Here is a 17579-nt window from a genome sequence, read left to right as displayed (position 1 = left end):
ATTATTTTTAAACCTATATTCACTCAAATGCTTTCTGTGGAGTCTAAAGGTCAGCGTTGTCTCTTGTAGCCACTGGGGCTTGCACTACTGTGTATGCCGTGGAGGAAAATGGGGACCCGTGCGAAGGCTTTGACCCCGAGAAGGATGAAGGGGAGTCTCATTACCTGATTAAGTGGAAGGGCTGGTCCTACATCCACAACACGTGGGAGAGCATGGACTCTCTGACACAGCAGAAAGTCAAGGGGATGAAGAAACTGGAGAACTTTAAGAAGAAAAATGATGAACTGAACTCATGGTGAAAATCCCGACCCTCGCATTTACACAGAATTTCTTTTCAAGTGTGCACCACCCCTGAAATTCACCATCAATTTTGTCCGTGTTTGTAGGTTGAGGAAGGCGTCCCCTGAGGACATTGAATTTCACAACTGCCAGCAAGAGCTCACCTCTGACTTGAACAAGCAGTTTCAGTTTGTGGAGCGTATCATCGGTAAGAAATCATTATGTTCTCGCTTTTGCAGAAAACACCGTTTCGATGTAAGTTGTGGGCAAACTATATTTTTGCGGCGACTGTGGCTCAGGAGGTAGTTAGGGGTTTAATCCCTGGCTGCTCCAGTCTTGGTGGTGCTTGTATGAAAGTGTTTGTGCATGGGTGGATGTATGAATATAAGAATAAGAACTAATTCATTTACCATTAAAATTATTTTTGTTATTAACAGCAACAAAAACAGGAAAGACACCGGGATCCTCTGACTTCCCCTGTAAGTTGCTAAACTTCTTCCCCACCATCTCTGCAACAAGAACAGTTTTAACAATCACCTTTCTAACATTTTTCTCATTCAATGAACAGCTCATAGTCATAAGACTCCATCCTCCAATGAACCAGAGTTCCTGTGCAAGTGGATGGGTCTGCCCTATTCCGAGTGCAGCTGGGAAGATGGAGCTTTGGTTAGAAAGAAGTTTCAGCACTGCATAGACAGCTTCATGAACCGAAACTCCAGCAAAACAGTTCCCTCTAAAGACTGCAAGGTAAGGCTGCAAGGAGTCCTATCAAAGCACAGTTTAATCCGACCCCATGCATTAGGGCGAAACAGTTCAAGGAAAGCATAGGATACTCACACTCATGTGACAAGCGACCAATAGATTTTCAAGCCACATTTGTGACTCCAAAACAGCTGTTCCTGTAACCACAATTAAAACCTTTTGGGAAGCAGCTAGCAGGAATCCTTCCTCAAGCACCTGATCAACAAACTCTGATGTGAAGGAAAGCGAACCTTGTTGTTGTTCAATCCACTCCTGTTTGTTTTACACAACAAAAGTCTGCACTAGGCCTCTAGAAGTTTTATTAAAACATGCAGATGATCTGTCAACATAGTCTGATACACGTTTAACTTATACAGAAAGCTGTATAAGTTAACTGTAAGTTAACAGCAGCCGTCCTATTTTACATGGATTCGATACCTGCAGCAAACAGGGGTGAGTCTAAAGGGGGAATGGGGTGTACTACATCTGATTAATTATAAGGCTTTCATAATATTTTCAGACTAAAAGTTAAATAATATAAAATATTGTATTAATTAAACTGTGTTAATATTTGAAAATATAAAAATAAAAGCTTTTTTTGTAAGCCAATAGAAATGTACTTGGGCTACTTTTTTATACACATCTGATTTTATTGACTTTGACCTTTTGATTGTACTTTAGATTATTTATATATTTTTGCATAAAAAATGTAGAAAAGAATGTTTTCTTTAAAAAATGCAATTTAATATTGCATCTCAATACAATTGAAAAAGGATTAATTTGTTTTATTTATTTATTTTTTGACAGATGTTTGCATTAAAACATTGCAATTTCTGAAATGGAAACCAATGAGAAAAGTATTTCCCATCCAATTAATCAATGGAATAATCAATAGATTACTCGATTACTAAAATAATCAATAGCTGCATACCAAGTGTGCACAGTAGAACGTGGATCCTACTGAGTGCTATGAGTAATTGTTTGTAAAAGCCCAGTAACTACAGGTCTGTCTCTTTGTTTTGTCTCTTTTTAGTTTTACGTGAGCATGTTTTGCTCCTCATAAATGAAGGAGTGTGTTTCTATCATTTCAGGTATTAAAGCAAAGACCAAGATTTGTTGCTCTGAAGAAGCAGCCGTCATATATTGGGGACTCCAACCTTGAACTGAGAGATTATCAGCTGGATGGGTTAAACTGGCTCGCTCACTCCTGGTGCAGGTAAATAAATATAACCAAGGCCGCCCCCTTCCCCTCCAAATAGGATTTTACAAAGCCTGCATAACTATCTTTTTGTCCCCCTCCGTAGGTGCAATAGCGTTATCCTCGCTGATGAGATGGGGCTGGGAAAAACCATCCAGACAATCTCCTTCCTGTCTTACCTGTTTCACCAGCATCAGCTCTATGGGCCCTTTTTACTGGTGGTGCCTCTGTCCACGCTCACTTCCTGGCAGCGGGAGTTCGACACCTGGGCCCCTGACATGAATGTGGTGGTCTACCTTGGCGACGTCATGAGCAGGAAAATAGTAGGTCGAATTCGAATACTTCTGTCCTCCTGCTGGCTCGACAAATAGTTGCATACTTTGAACTGGTGCTTCTGTGTTGTGCAGATCCGTGATTATGAGTGGGTGAACCATCAAACCAAAAGAATCCGTTTCAATGCACTACTAACCACTTATGAGATTCTACTTAAAGACAAGGTAGGCTTCTTCTTTTTTCTTTTTTTAAATGAATGTTTATACTTTGAGATAACTTTGAGATAGGGGCGATCGTGGCTCAAGAGTTGGGAGTTCACCTTGTAATCGGAAGGTTGCCGGTTCGAGCCCCGGCTTGGACAGTCTTGGTCGTTGTGTCCTTGGGCAAGACACTTCACCCGTTGCCTACTGGTGGTGGTCAGAGGGCCCGGTGGCGCCAGTGTCCGGCAGCCTCGCCTCTGTCAGTGCGCCCCAGGGTGGCTGTGGCTACAATGTAGCTTGCCATCACCAGTGTGTGAATGTGTGCGTGAATGGGTGGATGACTGGATATGTAAAGCGCTTTGGGGTCCTTAGGGACTAGTAAAGCGCTATATAAATACAGGCCATTTACCATAACTGACGGCATCTTAAAATTTGACTCTAGGGGGTGCTCGGAAACATCAACTGGGCGTTCCTGGGCGTTGATGAAGCTCACAGGCTGAAGAATGATGACTCCCTGCTCTACAAAACATTAATGGAGTTCAGGTCTAATCACAGGCTCCTCATTACCGGCACGCCGCTACAGAACTCGCTCAAAGAGCTCTGGTCACTCTTACACTTCCTCATGCCTGACAAGTACGTCCCGATTCACACTTTGAGCATTCTACTGAACAAAAGCAGGGTAAATGGCATCCTGTGTGACACGAGTGGCATTTCCTATATCTGCTGTGCATCGTAGGTTTGACTCCTGGGAGGATTTTGAGGATGAGCATGGGAAGGGAAGGGAAAACGGCTATCAGAGTCTTCACAAAGTCCTTGAGCCTTTCCTGCTCCGGCGTGTCAAAAAAGATGTGGAAAAATCTCTCCCGGCCAAGGTGGAGCAAATCCTCCGTGTTGAAATGTCCGCACAGCAGAAACAATTTTACAAGTATGACTCTATTTCTTCCTTCTGTAACATTTATTGCTTCTGTCTTTCTTATAAATGCCATTTGTAGCGGCTGCATTTCTCTTCTTCATTAACTTGATTTGTTCCTGAATATTTCCAGGTGGATTTTAACAAGGAATTACAAAGCTCTTGCCAAAGGCACCAGAGGCAGCTCCAGCGGCTTCCTGAACATCGTAATGGAGCTTAAAAAGTGCTGCAACCATAGTTTCCTCATAAAACAGCCTGAGGATGGAGACGCTGAAACGCAACAGGAACACCTGCAGGTATATCTCAGTGTGAACCCGATTTAGCTCCGAGCGTCACCCCAGGATAGCTCTGCTAAAAGAGACTAGCTGCAGTTTAACACAGGAAGAAAACACGGCTCTTCCCGCTCACTGATATTTTGCTTTGACTTTTGTGCCTTCTAGGCTCTGGTGAGGGGCAGTGGGAAGCTGGTACTGTTGGACAAGCTGCTGACCAGGCTCAGAGAAAGAGGCAACAGGGTCCTAATCTTCTCCCAGATGGTCAGGATGTTGGACATTCTGGCTGAATACCTGTCTAAGAAACGATATCCGTTTCAGGTAAGATTTGAAAAAAAAAAAAATAGAAGGCTAATGTTAGATTTCACTAAGGATTGATTGATGTGGTTATTCAGGCTGTGGTGTTCAGTTTTGTGATTTCTCCAGGGTTAGGAGGACAGTGATGCACCTCCTGTGATGTGCAATTTCTTGTTTGATAAGTTGTTAGAGATCAGGAGGACCTGACGGAATATAAATAAGTATTTTCATAACCTTCACCATACATTTGGTGCTGTCGCCTTGCCTCCTGTTCATGATAACAACGCCACCATCAGTGGGAACATCAGTGAATAGAGGCCTCAGGCTTTGACTGTTGCTTTTATTGGTGTTTACAGCGAAAGCGCCTTTGGGGATGGCTGCACTGGGCAGATTAGACTCGGCATCAGATGTCAGTGTTGTTGCACGCATACTTCTCCCGGCCTTAGAGTTCATGTGTTTATTTATATCAACAAGTTATTTTCTACCGAAGACCAGACGGACTCCTGCAAGTCACTCGACTCGGGTTGTTTTTGCTTACAGTCTTAGTCTTAGGCTGCTGTGGTCAGTTTAAACATATAGATCAGTGCAATGCGTGGCATGTAAGGACGAGTAATGCAGTGGTTGGCGGGAAAATCTTCAAAGGGTAAATTTCTCTTTGCTTGTCTCCTCTTCAGCGGCTCGACGGCTCCATAAAGGGAGAAATCCGAAAACAAGCACTTGACCACTTTAACGCAGAAGGCTCAGAGGTATGTAAATAAAAGAGTTTCAGTTTTTATTCTAATCTTTTAACAACGTAGAATACACTTACAGCAATTTCTTTATTATTGGCTCAACTGCTGACCAAATCGATGACCAAATGTTTGGGGCATAAGGCACGTGGGCTCTAATGCCCTTAATAGCAGAGTCCTGGCCAGCTGGACCATTTCCTGCATGTCCTCACGTTTCCTGGGCTGCTCTTTATTGCACACACAGAATATGGCAAATTTGGTGACGGGTATAGTTTATAAATTATACAGTAAGGCCCAAATAGCGGCATTAGTTAGTTTCCAGTTGCTCACATAATCGTTTCTGTTGTTTTTCTTTGTTTTGTAGGACTTCTGCTTCCTTTTATCCACCAGAGCTGGAGGTTTAGGTATTAACTTGGCCTCGGCAGACACCGTCGTCATCTTTGACTCTGACTGGAACCCTCAGAACGACCTGCAGGCGCAGGCGAGGGCTCACAGGATTGGTCAAAAGAAACAGGTAATCTTAACGCTCAGGTTCACGTCTGTAATCGTAGGTATGCTTTGTAACTAGTGAGATTGTTGTATAAAAATGTATCTGCGCTCTTCCCTCGTAGGTGAATATATACAGACTTGTCACGAAGGGAACAGTGGAGGAGGACATTATCGAGAGGGCGAAGAAGAAGATGGTTTTGGACCATCTTGTCATTCAGAGAATGGACACGACTGGTCGAACTGTTCTGGACAGCAACTCAGGAAACACAAAGTAAGACTTTGAGAGTTTAGCAGTGAGGGTTTTAGGGGATGTGGACGTTCTTTGTGTGATTAACACTTTTAATTTGTTTTAACAGTTCAAACCCGTTCAATAAAGAAGAACTGACCGCTATTCTCAAGTTTGGTGCAGAAGATCTTTTCAAAGAGGCTGAAGGCGAGGAGTCTGAACCACAGGTATCAAAATGGGTGAATAAGCTCGTGTGTGCTTAAAATAGTTTTCACATATTTGGGAGTTAAAACAGACGATCTTTGTTTCTATAGGAAATGGACATTGATGAGATTTTGAGGTTGGCCGAAACCAGAGAAAGTGATCAAGGCTCAAGTGCTACAGATGAACTTCTGTCGCAGTTTAAGGTATCTGCAAGCTGTTACGGCATCCTCAAAGACCAACCCAATTTAATTAATTTTTTTATAAAATACTGATCAAAATTGTCTCTTTTCTTTCTCTCGCATCGATGTGTCAATGCAGGTGGCCAATTTCTCCAGTATGGAAGAGAGCACTCCAGAGTTCGAGGAGAAGCCCATTCCAGAATGGGATGACATAATTCCCGAGGAGCAACGTCGCAAAATTGAAGAGGAGGCGAAGCAGCGGGAGATGGAGGACATCTTCATGCTGCCTCGAAGCAGAAGCTCTAATAAGCGGGTAGGAAAGGTTATTTGTGAAAGCAGCACTGGTCTCTGTTTCATATTGCATACATATACAAGAAAGAGATGAATGACAGCATCTACCTAACAAGCTTAAGCCTTGAAAGCTTGCAAGACTATGAAATTGTTAACTTCCACAAGACAATTGAATCTCCCACACTGCATGGCCAAATGGAAGAGCCCTCTCATTACTCATCCAGCCTCCATGAGGGCCTATGAATAGTGAACATACAAAGTTAATCAGTTTGGTCTCATTAAAAGTTCAGCTGGAGTTTATTGAAGCAAGATGCCCCTTTCCTGGGTGTTGATGTGAGGTGGAGGTTAAGCTTTCAGGCTTTGCATAGTGCTTTTCCCACTGAGTACCTCCCAGCTGATGCAGTGTAGCATTGATCGAAAAGAAAAGCTGGAATTGATGTAATGTTCATTTGAGTGACTATAAGAGAGACAGGTGTGAAAATGCAAGGGGCATGGGGTATTGAAGGTGGATGAGTTTAAATACCTGGGGTCAGCCATCCAAAGCAGCAGACAGTGCTCGAGTGAGTTGAAGAAAATTGTTGAAGTTGAAGATTCCAGGCAGGGTGGAGATGAGTGATAGAAGGAAACCAGCAAGGCTATAAAGTGTGGTTTAGAGATGGTGGCACTGACAAAAAGACCGGAGGCTTAGCTGGAGAGGCAAAGAGTTCATTGTCCAGGACAGGATTAGGAACGAGTACATGAGAGGAAGCTGGAGCTGCCAAGCAGGAGTAACACAGGAAGACCTCAGAAAAGATTCAAGGATGTAGTGAAGGAGAACATGAAGGGGGTTGGTGTGACAGAAGAAGATGTTAGGGATAGGGTGAGATGGAGGCAGGTGATCTCCTGTGGTGATCCTTAAAGGGAGCAGCTGAAAGAGTAATAATGATGACAGTTTTCGATTGTCTGGTTTTAGACTTTGCGTTGGCTTTATGTCGACATTTTCTTTGCATTATGTTTTGCATTTCCATTATTTTTCCTGCATTACCCTTAATTGTATGAACCCATAGCCTCGTGACTGAGTATATATTATGGATTATGTCACTATTACACATAAGAGTTACAGAAAACTGGAAAAAAAAAAGGCAGCTGCTCAATATGTGGCTCTTTTGGCTTTCAGGCTCAGGCCAATGACAGTGACAGTGATGTGGGCTCCAAACTGAAGCACCGTTCATCAGGCTCTGAAAGTGAGACCGATGACAGCGATGATGACAAGAAGCCAAAGAAGCGAGGAAGGCCAAGAGCTCGCAAAAACAACGTGGAGGGTTTCACTGACGCGGAGATTCGCAGGTAAAACTTGTCCCGTGTGTTGTTTTTTCTTATTGTTCTTAAAGTGACATTCGGTTTTCTTTGAAAGCATCTTTTCGTCAGCACAATAAAAACGTATTCATAATCTCATCATCAGGTTCATCAAGGCATACAAGAAGTTTGGATGTCCACTTGAAAGGTAAGCCTATTGTCACAGATGTTAAGGTAGCAGTGAGCAGATTTTTTTTAATTTATTTATTTATGTTTAAATTCTGCATATTTATTTATTTATTTATTTATTTTTGTGTGTCCAGGTTGGAAGCCATTGCCCGAGACTCTGAACTGGTGGACAAATCCATCGCAGACCTGAAGAGGCTCGGTGAACTGATTCATTCTAGCTGCGTGACTGCAGTGCAGGAGCACGAGGAGCACCTTAAAGAGAACCCAGTCGAAGGTATGTCGCTTTTAGTCATTTAGCTAATAAAGAAACCGGTTTTTGAGTGGCAAAAATGAGGAAGCAGCATCATTATTATTATTATTGTTCCAGCTAAAGGTCCTGGGAAGCGACGAGGAATTAATATCAAGATCTCAGGAGTGCAAGTCAATGCAAAGTCCATCATTCAGCACGAGGAAGAGTTCGAGCCGCTGCACAAAGTTGTGCCCTCCAACCCAGCTGAGAGAAATAAGTAAGATATCACTGTAGAAATAAGAAGGAACACAGTGTCTTGTATCATGTTGAAGATTTGATGTTCTGTTGTGGATTAAAACTACCAACACTTTGCTTCTGCCAGGTTTAAGCTGACGTGCAGGGTGAAAGTGGCTCACTTTGATGTAGACTGGGATCTGCAGGATGACATTCAGCTCTTGCTCGGCATCTACGAGCACGGCTTTGGCAACTGGGATCTGATCAAGACTGATTCTGACCTTAAACTCGCCGATAAGGCAAGCGTTACATGCTTACTTTTACTGCTAAGCTGAAAAGTAGAGCTTCAGTGTAGAAGACAGCAAAAATGACACAAGCACACGATGTAAAATAGTTTTATTATAAGCATTTAAAGAAAAATGGCTTGATGGAGCTATTGTACAAGCTTTCGAAAAAGCTGTTTTAAGTTCTTTCCAGTTTTATTTCTGTCTTCATATTCACTGCACTCCTTATGAATATATAAAATTGACAGATTAATTAAAGAGTCTAACAATAAAATCTGTCTGTACAGATTCTTCCAGATGATCCAAGCAAGAAGCCTCAGGCCAAGCAGCTGCAGGCGAGGGCAGAGTATCTTCTCAAGCTGCTTAAAAAAGAACAAGACAGCACAGATCAGGCTAAAACCGGGGAGGAGGTGTGCTACTATTAATCACTGAGTATCTCATTAAATTGGATTTGCATGTACACAAAGGGACTTTCGGTACCTCAGCCTCACTCGTTGTCTTTTCCTTCAAGGTCAAAGTGAAGAAGAGGAAGCCCCGGGTGAAGAAGGAGAACAAGATTCTTAAAGACGAGCAGGGAAACGACATCTCTTCCCCTCGCCTGTCAGACAACCCGTCAGAAGAGGGCGAGGTCAAGGTCGGTCAGACTGAATTCTACTTCTTTATGGATGTTAGAGGCTGCGTGTGGACGCAGGCCTGCCTGCAGTACATGTAATGGTAGTAAAAGTAAATAAATAATGACTAATGACCTGCTGTTATATGTTTTTAATCAGGAGGATGGAACAGAAAAGTCCACTGTGAAGAAGAGACAGAAGAAAAAGGACAACAAAGAGAACAAAGAAAAACAGGGAACTCCCAAAAAGGAAAAGGATGGGGACAAAGAAAAGAAGGGTGCCAAGCCCAGAAAAGAAAAGGTATTTCAGAGACGCTGATAACCTGAATTTAAGTGCCTTCCTCACATTTACACAGGCTAAATCGGACAGGATTTGTGCTTTAACGTGCAGCTGAAGAACGTTTTGATGTCTGCTCTTTCAGGCTAAAGGAGCCAAAGGGAAGAAGACTCAAGGTCCAGTTCATATTACAGCTGGATCTGAACCAATTCCCATTGAAGAAAAGGAGGACGATGAACTTGACCAGGAGACTTTCAGTATTGTGAGTTTCTTCTTAGCTCTTGTGAACAAATCACATTTCTGCATTTATTTTTTGAATGCCCGAGAACAAAGCATTGCATTAATCATTGTCTGTGTGTTTGTAGTGTAAGGAACGCATGAGGCCTGTGAAAAAGGCCCTAAAGCAACTGGACAAACCAGATGAGGGTCTAAGCGACCAGGAGCAGCTCCAGCACACACGCACATGCCTACTGAAGATTGGAGACCGCATCACAGAGTGCCTTAAAGCTTACAGTGATCCCGAACACGTCAAAATATGGCGAAGGTGAGAAATTAAAATGGGAATTTTCTGTGTGTAACTGAACATGACGATTGTCTCTTGAATTCTGCTGATCGTTTATTTATTTATTTATGTTATTTTTTGGGGGGGGGGTTGGACAGAAATCTCTGGATTTTCGTGTCCAAGTTTACAGAGTTTGGTGCAAGGAAGCTACACAAGCTTTACAAAATGGCACAGAAGAAGCGATCGCATGAGGAAGAGGTGAGCAGCTGTTTGGGGTTAAACCTGACCTGTTATACTGTGGCTAAGCAGCGCTGAAATTATCCTGTGACATTTGCAGAAGGAGCAGAAGAAGAAGGAGGACGTTTCAGGGAGAGTAAAGTCATTCAGGCCAGAGCCGTCTGGTTCCAGTCGAGACTCCACGGGGACTCAGCCGTCCTCCAGATCTGCATCGCACTCCACTCAGCCAGGACCCCACGGACACCACAGAGAACCGTACAACGCTAACAAGCGGCACTTTAGCAACGACGGTACGTGTGTTTGATGATTATTCAAAGGGAGAAAAATCAGACATCGGTCAGTTAATGTCAGCTTGCTTGTGTTTTTTTTTTTCTTTTTTCTTTTTTTTTTTACAGATCGAGGAGACTGGCAAAGGGACCGTAAATACAGCTACCCAGGTAACAGCAACTCATCGTGGCAGGGAGATCGGCATCATCCCTATGACCCTCATCGCTATAAGGACCACTACGGTGATCGACGGCCGCACGGAGACCCCTACCGCAGCTCGGGCGGTTACCGCAACAACTCCTCTCCTCGAAAAAGACCATACGAGCAGTACAGCAACGACCGGGACCACAGGGGTCACCGACCCTACTATGACAGGTGAGTTTACGTGAATATGGTGACCTTCAGAGGCTAGTAGATTAGCCAGAAACTATACTCAAGTAAAAATGTTTTCACTTTGTTGAAAGGGCGACCGTGGCTCAGGGGGTTGGGAATCGCATCTGTAACCGGAAGGTCGCCGGTTTGATCCCTGGGCTCTCTGTCCTGGTCGTTGTGTCCTCGGGCAAGACACTTTACCCTACTTGCCTACTGGTGTTGGCCAGAGGGGCCGATGGCGCGATATGGCAGCCTCGCTTCTGTCAGTCTGCCCCAGGGCAGCTGTGGCTACAACTGTAGCTTGCCTCCACCAGTGTGTGAATGTGAGAGTGAATGAATAGTGGTATTGTAAAGCGCTTTGGGTGCCTTGAAAAGCGCTATATAAATCCAATCCATTATTATTATTATTATTACTTCAGGTTTTGAATACAAAAATGAGGTGGCACCAAATATTCCTCTATTCAGGAAAAACCAGAATAATTAACAAACAACAGGAGGAAATGGGAAAAGCGTCAGGCTCGATGGTAACACCAACATCTGTGAAGGGATGTCTAGTATCAGGTGACTTATTTAGGCTCATTAGGAGATAATGGGGTAACATTTTAGAGAGAGCTCTCTGTTTAATGCAGGCGTGTTCACTGTGCGTAATAAGCTCTTTTCTCACCTAAGTTACAGAGATGTTAGCTCCATTATTATTACTGGAACGAATTTATTTTTAGTGATAAATAAATTCGATTAATACTATACTAAATCACAACACAGTTGCCTCAAGGTGCTTAATATTTTAAGGTAAAGACCCTACAATACTACACTGTAAGGAGAACCATTGTTTCTTTAATTTAACGACCTTTCAACTATATTTCAGGCATCCAGACCCCAAAAGAAGACGTCCTGATGATTTCCGCCCTAACTACCACCAGGGAAGAGACGGTCCTCTTCAGGATTTCAGGAGGATGCCGGACCACAGGCCTGCAGGTCCTTCAGGGCCAGATCATTACAACAGGCCGTTCCACCCTGAAAAACCTCCTCCACTTCTAGACCCTCGTTCCCCGCAGGCTCAGAAGTCGCCACAGGACTCCCGCTCTCCACTGGAGAGGCCCGGAGAGCTGAATGCCATGGCAGATCCGAACTGGAACAACAGGAAAACTTAAGTCTGCCCAGAGCAGGCTGAAAAAACTAATTTAAGCGTTTAGTCCAGGGTCAAAGCCACATGCTGCTGCTGATGGACAAGTCTGGACTGGCCAAAACATAAGCTCACAGTTGAAAAGGGAATCAACACGTACCCTCTTTACCAGCAAAACCAAACTATTTTTTGCTCTTCCCCGCCCCCGACAGTGACCGTGGCTCTGAATTTGTGCCGTGAAGGAAGAACTTTGTTTTCTGTCGTAAAGATGGAAAAACAAAGAACCTAAAACATGCAACTTTATTTAAACGAACTCATCAGTTAATCACGGAAAGACTGAGTGGCGCGCTCATGGATGCTTAGTCCCATGGACTATTATTATATAATGAAAATTTAGGATACAAGAACTAAATCTCCATGATCTCCATCCTAAAAGTGCCTGAAGGTGTTTTGGCCTTTTTGAATGGTAAATGTATGGGATAATTCCCAAAGGAACCATGACATGAACTTTTATTTTTGCGTTTAGCTTTAAGTGCAAATGATGTCATAAGAAGGTTTCCGTACGATAGAATGTGTACCGTGTTCTCACTTGCACACAAAATGTTTTGTGTCGAACATGTAGCCGAACAGAACCATGGGGGTTTCAACATGCAGGTTAAAATGAGATCTGTTGACACTTAAATGACAAAACAAGCCAAGTTGTTTCTTCTACAAGCGCAGCGATGGTTTTTAACAAAGTCACACTTCTCACGTGTTTAAAAAGGAAAAAAAAAAATCATTGTGTAGTAGTATAAATCATTGAAATCCTCCTGCTCTGTTGACTTTAACCACTTTACTGTTAGTAGGTCCGATGAATCGAAAGCTTTGGAAGCAGTATTTATTGCAACAACTTGTACGAAAGTTTATAACACTACGACTTCAATCGATCCCTGATTATCAGTATTACGATGGTTAAATACTCAGTTATTTCTGGGGTGGGGGGGAATTAAGCGACATAAGCTTCTTCTTCTTTTTTCTCCTCTCTGTACTTAATCGTTTGGCAATATTTTTGTTCTTGAATTATAATTAGGAAGTTGCTGTTGAAATTTCTTTGTGTTTATTGTCTTTAGTCACTTTTCCTGTGCCAAATCTGACCCTGTCCACCCCCATTTTTCTTTTTTTTTTCCCTACCTTTTTCTTTGCTTCTCCGTTTGTGCCTTATTTACGTCTGTATTATCAAACTGTATATCAGCTCACGAACAATACGGAGGGCTCACGCAGGCACATTTTTAAGTACAAAATTGTAATTCTTTGCAAACTGGTGAAGGGACCCACTCTGGTAATTTGTGTGCTTTTTCCAAAAGAGTTAATGATTTGAGAAATATTTAAACAAGAATATAAAGGAAAATCAAGCGTCTTCTGTCCAGGGGTACTTAACCGTTACAGTGAGCAGCCAGCCCATGTTTTCTTCCACATCAAGCAAGCTACAGTTCCTGTATCATATGTTCTTTAAGAAAGTCTAAATAATTTATATTTGTGACAAAAAAACCACTCTTAGTGAGAAATGTGTTGTACATATGTTTGGACATATGTAATAAACTTTGTTACACAATGACTTTCATCTCTGCTGTCTTCATAAAACTATGCCTGATGAAACTGATCTATTAGAACTGCTTCATCTTTTGCTCTACAAACATGAGAAGTGCTCAAAATGCTCTGAAGTTTCTCTGCTCAAAGTGTAAAAGCACTGCAGGAGAGGCAGGAGCTAAAATGCTAATCATGCTTTCAGAGGTGTGAGAGGAATACAAAGTTTGTCCTAATACCTGACCTCGTCTCCAACATGACACGGTGGCTTCAGCATCAGTTCAACTAAATGTTCACAGGAACCACATCTACAGTGCAGCCGGACGCTTGTTACAAAGTACTTTTGGCAGCAATTGCAGCCTCAAATCTTTCTGAGTATGATGCTATAAGTTTGGCATTTTTGAGCAGTTTCTCCCATTTTTATTTGCGGAACCTATCGAGCTCCATCAGGTTGGATGGGGAGCGTCGATGTACAGCCATTTTCTGATAACCAGAGATCTGGGCTCTGTGTGGTTATGGTTGTCATCCTGTTGGAAGATGAACCTTTGCCCCAGTCTAAGGATCGAGAGCGCTCTGGGGCAGGTTAACTTTAAGTACATTGCAGCATTCATCTGTCCTGCTGCTGAAAAACAGCATGATGCTGCCGCCACCATGCCTTACTGTAGGAATGATTTTGGCCAGGTGATTATTGGTGCCTGGTTTCCTGCATGAAATGTTTGGCATTCAGGCCAAAGAGTTCAATCTTTGTTTCACCACTCCTTTTGCATTTTGTTTCTCATGGTCTGAGAGTCTTTCAGGTGCCTTTCGGCAAACTCCAGGCGGGCCCTCGTGTGCGTTTTATTGAGGAGCGGTCACTGCATTTGGTCACTACCAAACCATGTAATTAGGCATACCTCACCCTTTTCCAGCAGATAGTTTTTAGGCCTGACACTTCTTCTTTCGACCTCCATTTATCCAGTTTCCTCAAACTTTGCCAAGATGTGCCAAATTTATGGATAATCGCTCTTACAGAATCACCTTCTTGATGCAATAATGCTTTTTTATGCCTGCCAAACTGTGTTATTATTGACATTTGTCATAGATTCAGCTAAAGAAATGGGAATAAATGTTTTTGCAACAGGCTGCTCATAACAAGCAGCTACATTCATTAACCTGCTCCAGACCCCAGATCCTATAGTGCCCATGTGTACTGCATCTATAGTACTTTCTTCTTCTTTATTAATAACAAACATGTCTGCATTCATGGCCAACCCCAAATTAATTCATAAATTCATAAATAATTAATAAATTATTCACCCTGCTCACTCCCCCCCACCCCCAACAACAGCATCCAATACACACTCAACACAAGGCTCCAGCCTGTCTCTCTCAACCACCCAGGTTAGGAGGGAACTGAGGAGGATTAATGGCAAGAAGGCAGCGGGTCCAGATGGCATCAGCTCGAGGGTCGTCAGGTCCTGCGCGGACCAACTGTGTGGGGTGATGGAGCACCTCTTCAACCTGAGCCTGAGGTTGGGAAGAGTCCCACAGCTCTGGAAAACCTCCTGTGTTGTACCAGTGCCAAAGACTTCACGCCCCAAGGACCTCAACAGCTACAGGCCGGTGGCTCTGACATCCCACCTGATGAAGACCCTGGAGCGGTTGGTCCTGACTCAGCTTCGGCGCCTAATAAGCTCATCACTGGACCCACTTCAGTTTGCCTACCAGCCTGGCATTGGAGCGGATGATGCCGTCATTCACCTCCTACATCGTTCCCTCGCTCACCTGGAGACCGCTGGAAGCACTGTGAGAATCATGTTCTTTGATTTCTCCAGTGCCTTCAACACCATTCTTCCCTCGGTTCTAAAGGACAAGCTGGTGAACTCTGGAGTGGACCATCACCTCACTACCTGGATCCTGGACTACCTCACCGACCGACCACAGTATGTGAGGACTCAGGGCTGTGTGTCGGACAGGGTCGTCTGCAGTACGGGGGCCCCACAGGGAACGGTTCTGGCTCCGTTCCTCTTCACCATCTACACTGCAGACTTCTCCCACAATTCCACCCAGTGCTTCCTGCAGAAGTTCTCTGATGACTCTGCAATAGTCGGCCTCATCACTGATGGGGACGACAAGGAGTACAGAGGTCTGACCCAAGACTTTGTGGACTGGTGCCAGCTGAACTACCTCCAGATCAACGCCAGTAAAACCAAGGAACTGGTGGTAGACTTCCGCAGGCACAAGCATTCTCCACTGCAACCACTGAACATCCAAGGTATGGACATTGAGGCTGTGGACAGCTACAGGTACCTTGGTGTTCATCTGAACAATAGACTGGACTGGACTCATAACTCAGACGCCCTCTACAGGAAAGGGCAGAGCAGGCTGTACCTGCTGCGGAGACTCAGGTCGTTTGGAGTGGAGGGCCCACTCCTGAAGACCTTCTATGACTCTGTTGTGGCTTCTGCTATCTTTTATGGCGTGGTCTGCTGGGGCGGCAGCATCTCTGCTGGGGACAGGAAGAGACTGAACAGGGTGATCCGAAGGGCCAGCTCTGTTCTAGGATGCCCTCTGGACCCAGTGGAGGTGGTGAGTGACAGGAGAACGGCGGCTAAGCTGTCATCCCTGATGGACAACATCTCCCACCCCATGCAGCAGACTGTGACAGCACTGAGCAGCTCCTTCAGTGGGAGACTGCGGCACCCACGGTGTGGGACGGAGAGATTTCGCAGGTCTTTCCTCCCCACTGCTGTCAGACTCCATAATAAAGACTTTAACTGATCAAGCACACACATCCATACATATGCAATAATACTAAGTGCAATAATCCTTTCTGTCATCGTTGTATTTTTACTCAGTTGTATATAGTATTTGTATTTGTATTCTATTTTTATCTTATTGTATATTTATTTTATTTTATTCTACTGTATATAGTATTTTATTTTATTCTATTCTGTACAGTTGTGTACTGTATTTATTCTTATTGTATTCTAATTTTTGCCTCATAACTTTTGCACTGTCCACTTCCTACTGTGACAAAACAAATTTCCCACGTGTGGGACTAATAAAGGTTATCTTATCTTAATACGCCAATGATGGCCTGTAGTAGGAAAATGCAGCACGGACTAAGAGTTTCTCCTCAGTTTCATGTTTTCTGTTGAAGTCATTAGAGGAGAATAAACTTCAACATACATAAACCACCATTCTCACATTACACACACACACACTAATAAATCTTTGCTCTGTGTATATTTCTTCCTGCGTGGCCTTCAAAGACACCACTCCACATAATATTCTAACATGGAAACCTTCCTCCTGCACGATTGAATTATCCGATGTTTAAATGAGGGCATCACGGCTACAACCGATTGCGGTTCTCCTTCCAGTGAGGTGAAGCAGTTTCATGCTCTGCGTTTCGTTTCCTGCAGATAAATGTGAACGGACTAATAAGACAGGAAGGCTGGATCAGGGTTCTTCAGTGCAACAGCAAACAGTAAACCTGAGTGTTATTTTAGATTCATTTGGCTCTTCCAAACAGGATAATAAAATTTCGGCATCACATTGATGTCCATACCTACTCAAATTCTGCCTGGAGCTTTCTGGTGACCACCGCAAGGACAAGATGATCTTTTGCAGAAAGAGGAGTTTGCTGTTCCTCCCTCCTCTGGGTCAGAAAGACATGTTTTATGGACATTTTGACCTCACATTTTATTTAATTTGCAGCAGACTGATTCTGGCCTTGAGACTTCTGTATGAAGTTTGGACGTTCCTCCTACTCGTTCCTCCTACTCTGTCTGCATAGGATGTTCAGTAAATTGTCAATTCTAGATTATTTATTATGCTTTTCTCTATAAATTGTCGATACACCTGAAACTTCACTTTTACATTTAACTGTGTTTACATTTTAACTATATAAAGCTCATAAATCCCATTTTTAATATCAATTTTTAACTCCAAAGTCAAAACTTAAAAACTTCTTTAAAAACAAACAAACAAAAACAACAAAAAAAACCAAAACAACATTTTAACATTTGCTCATATCTACAGCAGGGGGCAGTCAAGCACTGCAAAGTGTAGGCAGAAAACCCACACGGGGTGGTTTTCAAAAAATGCTTTCAAACTCACACCACACAGGACAAAAGGAGAGCTGA

The 17579-nt window shown here is 43.3% G+C and overlaps 1 protein-coding gene across 5 annotated transcripts in view; it reads left to right on the top strand.

The window, feature by feature from the left end:
- chd2 (chromodomain helicase DNA binding protein 2) overlaps positions 1 to 13480 on the top strand; it is a 28245-nt gene extending 14765 nt beyond the window's left edge. For all 5 annotated transcript variants that reach the window (XM_076885777.1, XM_004553213.4, XM_004553211.4 and 2 more), the window contains 31 exons: positions 70 to 295; positions 387 to 487; positions 717 to 758; positions 848 to 1026; positions 2112 to 2236; positions 2325 to 2541; positions 2626 to 2715; positions 3134 to 3324; positions 3428 to 3616; positions 3735 to 3897; positions 4042 to 4194; positions 4845 to 4916; positions 5263 to 5412; positions 5510 to 5658; positions 5744 to 5840; positions 5928 to 6020; positions 6136 to 6309; positions 7444 to 7613; positions 7729 to 7770; positions 7886 to 8025; positions 8119 to 8257; positions 8363 to 8513; positions 8786 to 8908; positions 9010 to 9132; positions 9269 to 9409; positions 9531 to 9647; positions 9751 to 9929; positions 10046 to 10145; positions 10225 to 10414; positions 10520 to 10766; positions 11629 to 13480. In XM_076885777.1, the coding sequence (XP_076741892.1) occupies positions 70 to 295; positions 387 to 487; positions 717 to 758; positions 848 to 1026; positions 2112 to 2236; positions 2325 to 2541; positions 2626 to 2715; positions 3134 to 3324; positions 3428 to 3616; positions 3735 to 3897; positions 4042 to 4194; positions 4845 to 4916; positions 5263 to 5412; positions 5510 to 5658; positions 5744 to 5840; positions 5928 to 6020; positions 6136 to 6309; positions 7444 to 7613; positions 7729 to 7770; positions 7886 to 8025; positions 8119 to 8257; positions 8363 to 8513; positions 8786 to 8908; positions 9010 to 9132; positions 9269 to 9409; positions 9531 to 9647; positions 9751 to 9929; positions 10046 to 10145; positions 10225 to 10414; positions 10520 to 10766; positions 11629 to 11914 (4559 nt within the window). In that variant the 3' untranslated portion in view covers positions 11915 to 13480. The remainder of the gene's footprint in view (positions 1 to 69; positions 296 to 386; positions 488 to 716; positions 759 to 847; positions 1027 to 2111; positions 2237 to 2324; positions 2542 to 2625; positions 2716 to 3133; positions 3325 to 3427; positions 3617 to 3734; positions 3898 to 4041; positions 4195 to 4844; positions 4917 to 5262; positions 5413 to 5509; positions 5659 to 5743; positions 5841 to 5927; positions 6021 to 6135; positions 6310 to 7443; positions 7614 to 7728; positions 7771 to 7885; positions 8026 to 8118; positions 8258 to 8362; positions 8514 to 8785; positions 8909 to 9009; positions 9133 to 9268; positions 9410 to 9530; positions 9648 to 9750; positions 9930 to 10045; positions 10146 to 10224; positions 10415 to 10519; positions 10767 to 11628) is intronic.
- The last annotated feature ends 4099 nt before the right edge of the window (positions 13481 to 17579 follow it).

This window comes from Maylandia zebra, linkage group LG7, assembly GCF_041146795.1.
Source record: "Maylandia zebra isolate NMK-2024a linkage group LG7, Mzebra_GT3a, whole genome shotgun sequence".
Lineage (NCBI taxonomy): Eukaryota > Metazoa > Chordata > Actinopteri > Cichliformes > Cichlidae > Maylandia > Maylandia zebra.
The sequence above is the reverse complement of the archived record's forward strand: the minus strand, read 5'-3'. Positions and strand labels throughout refer to the sequence as shown.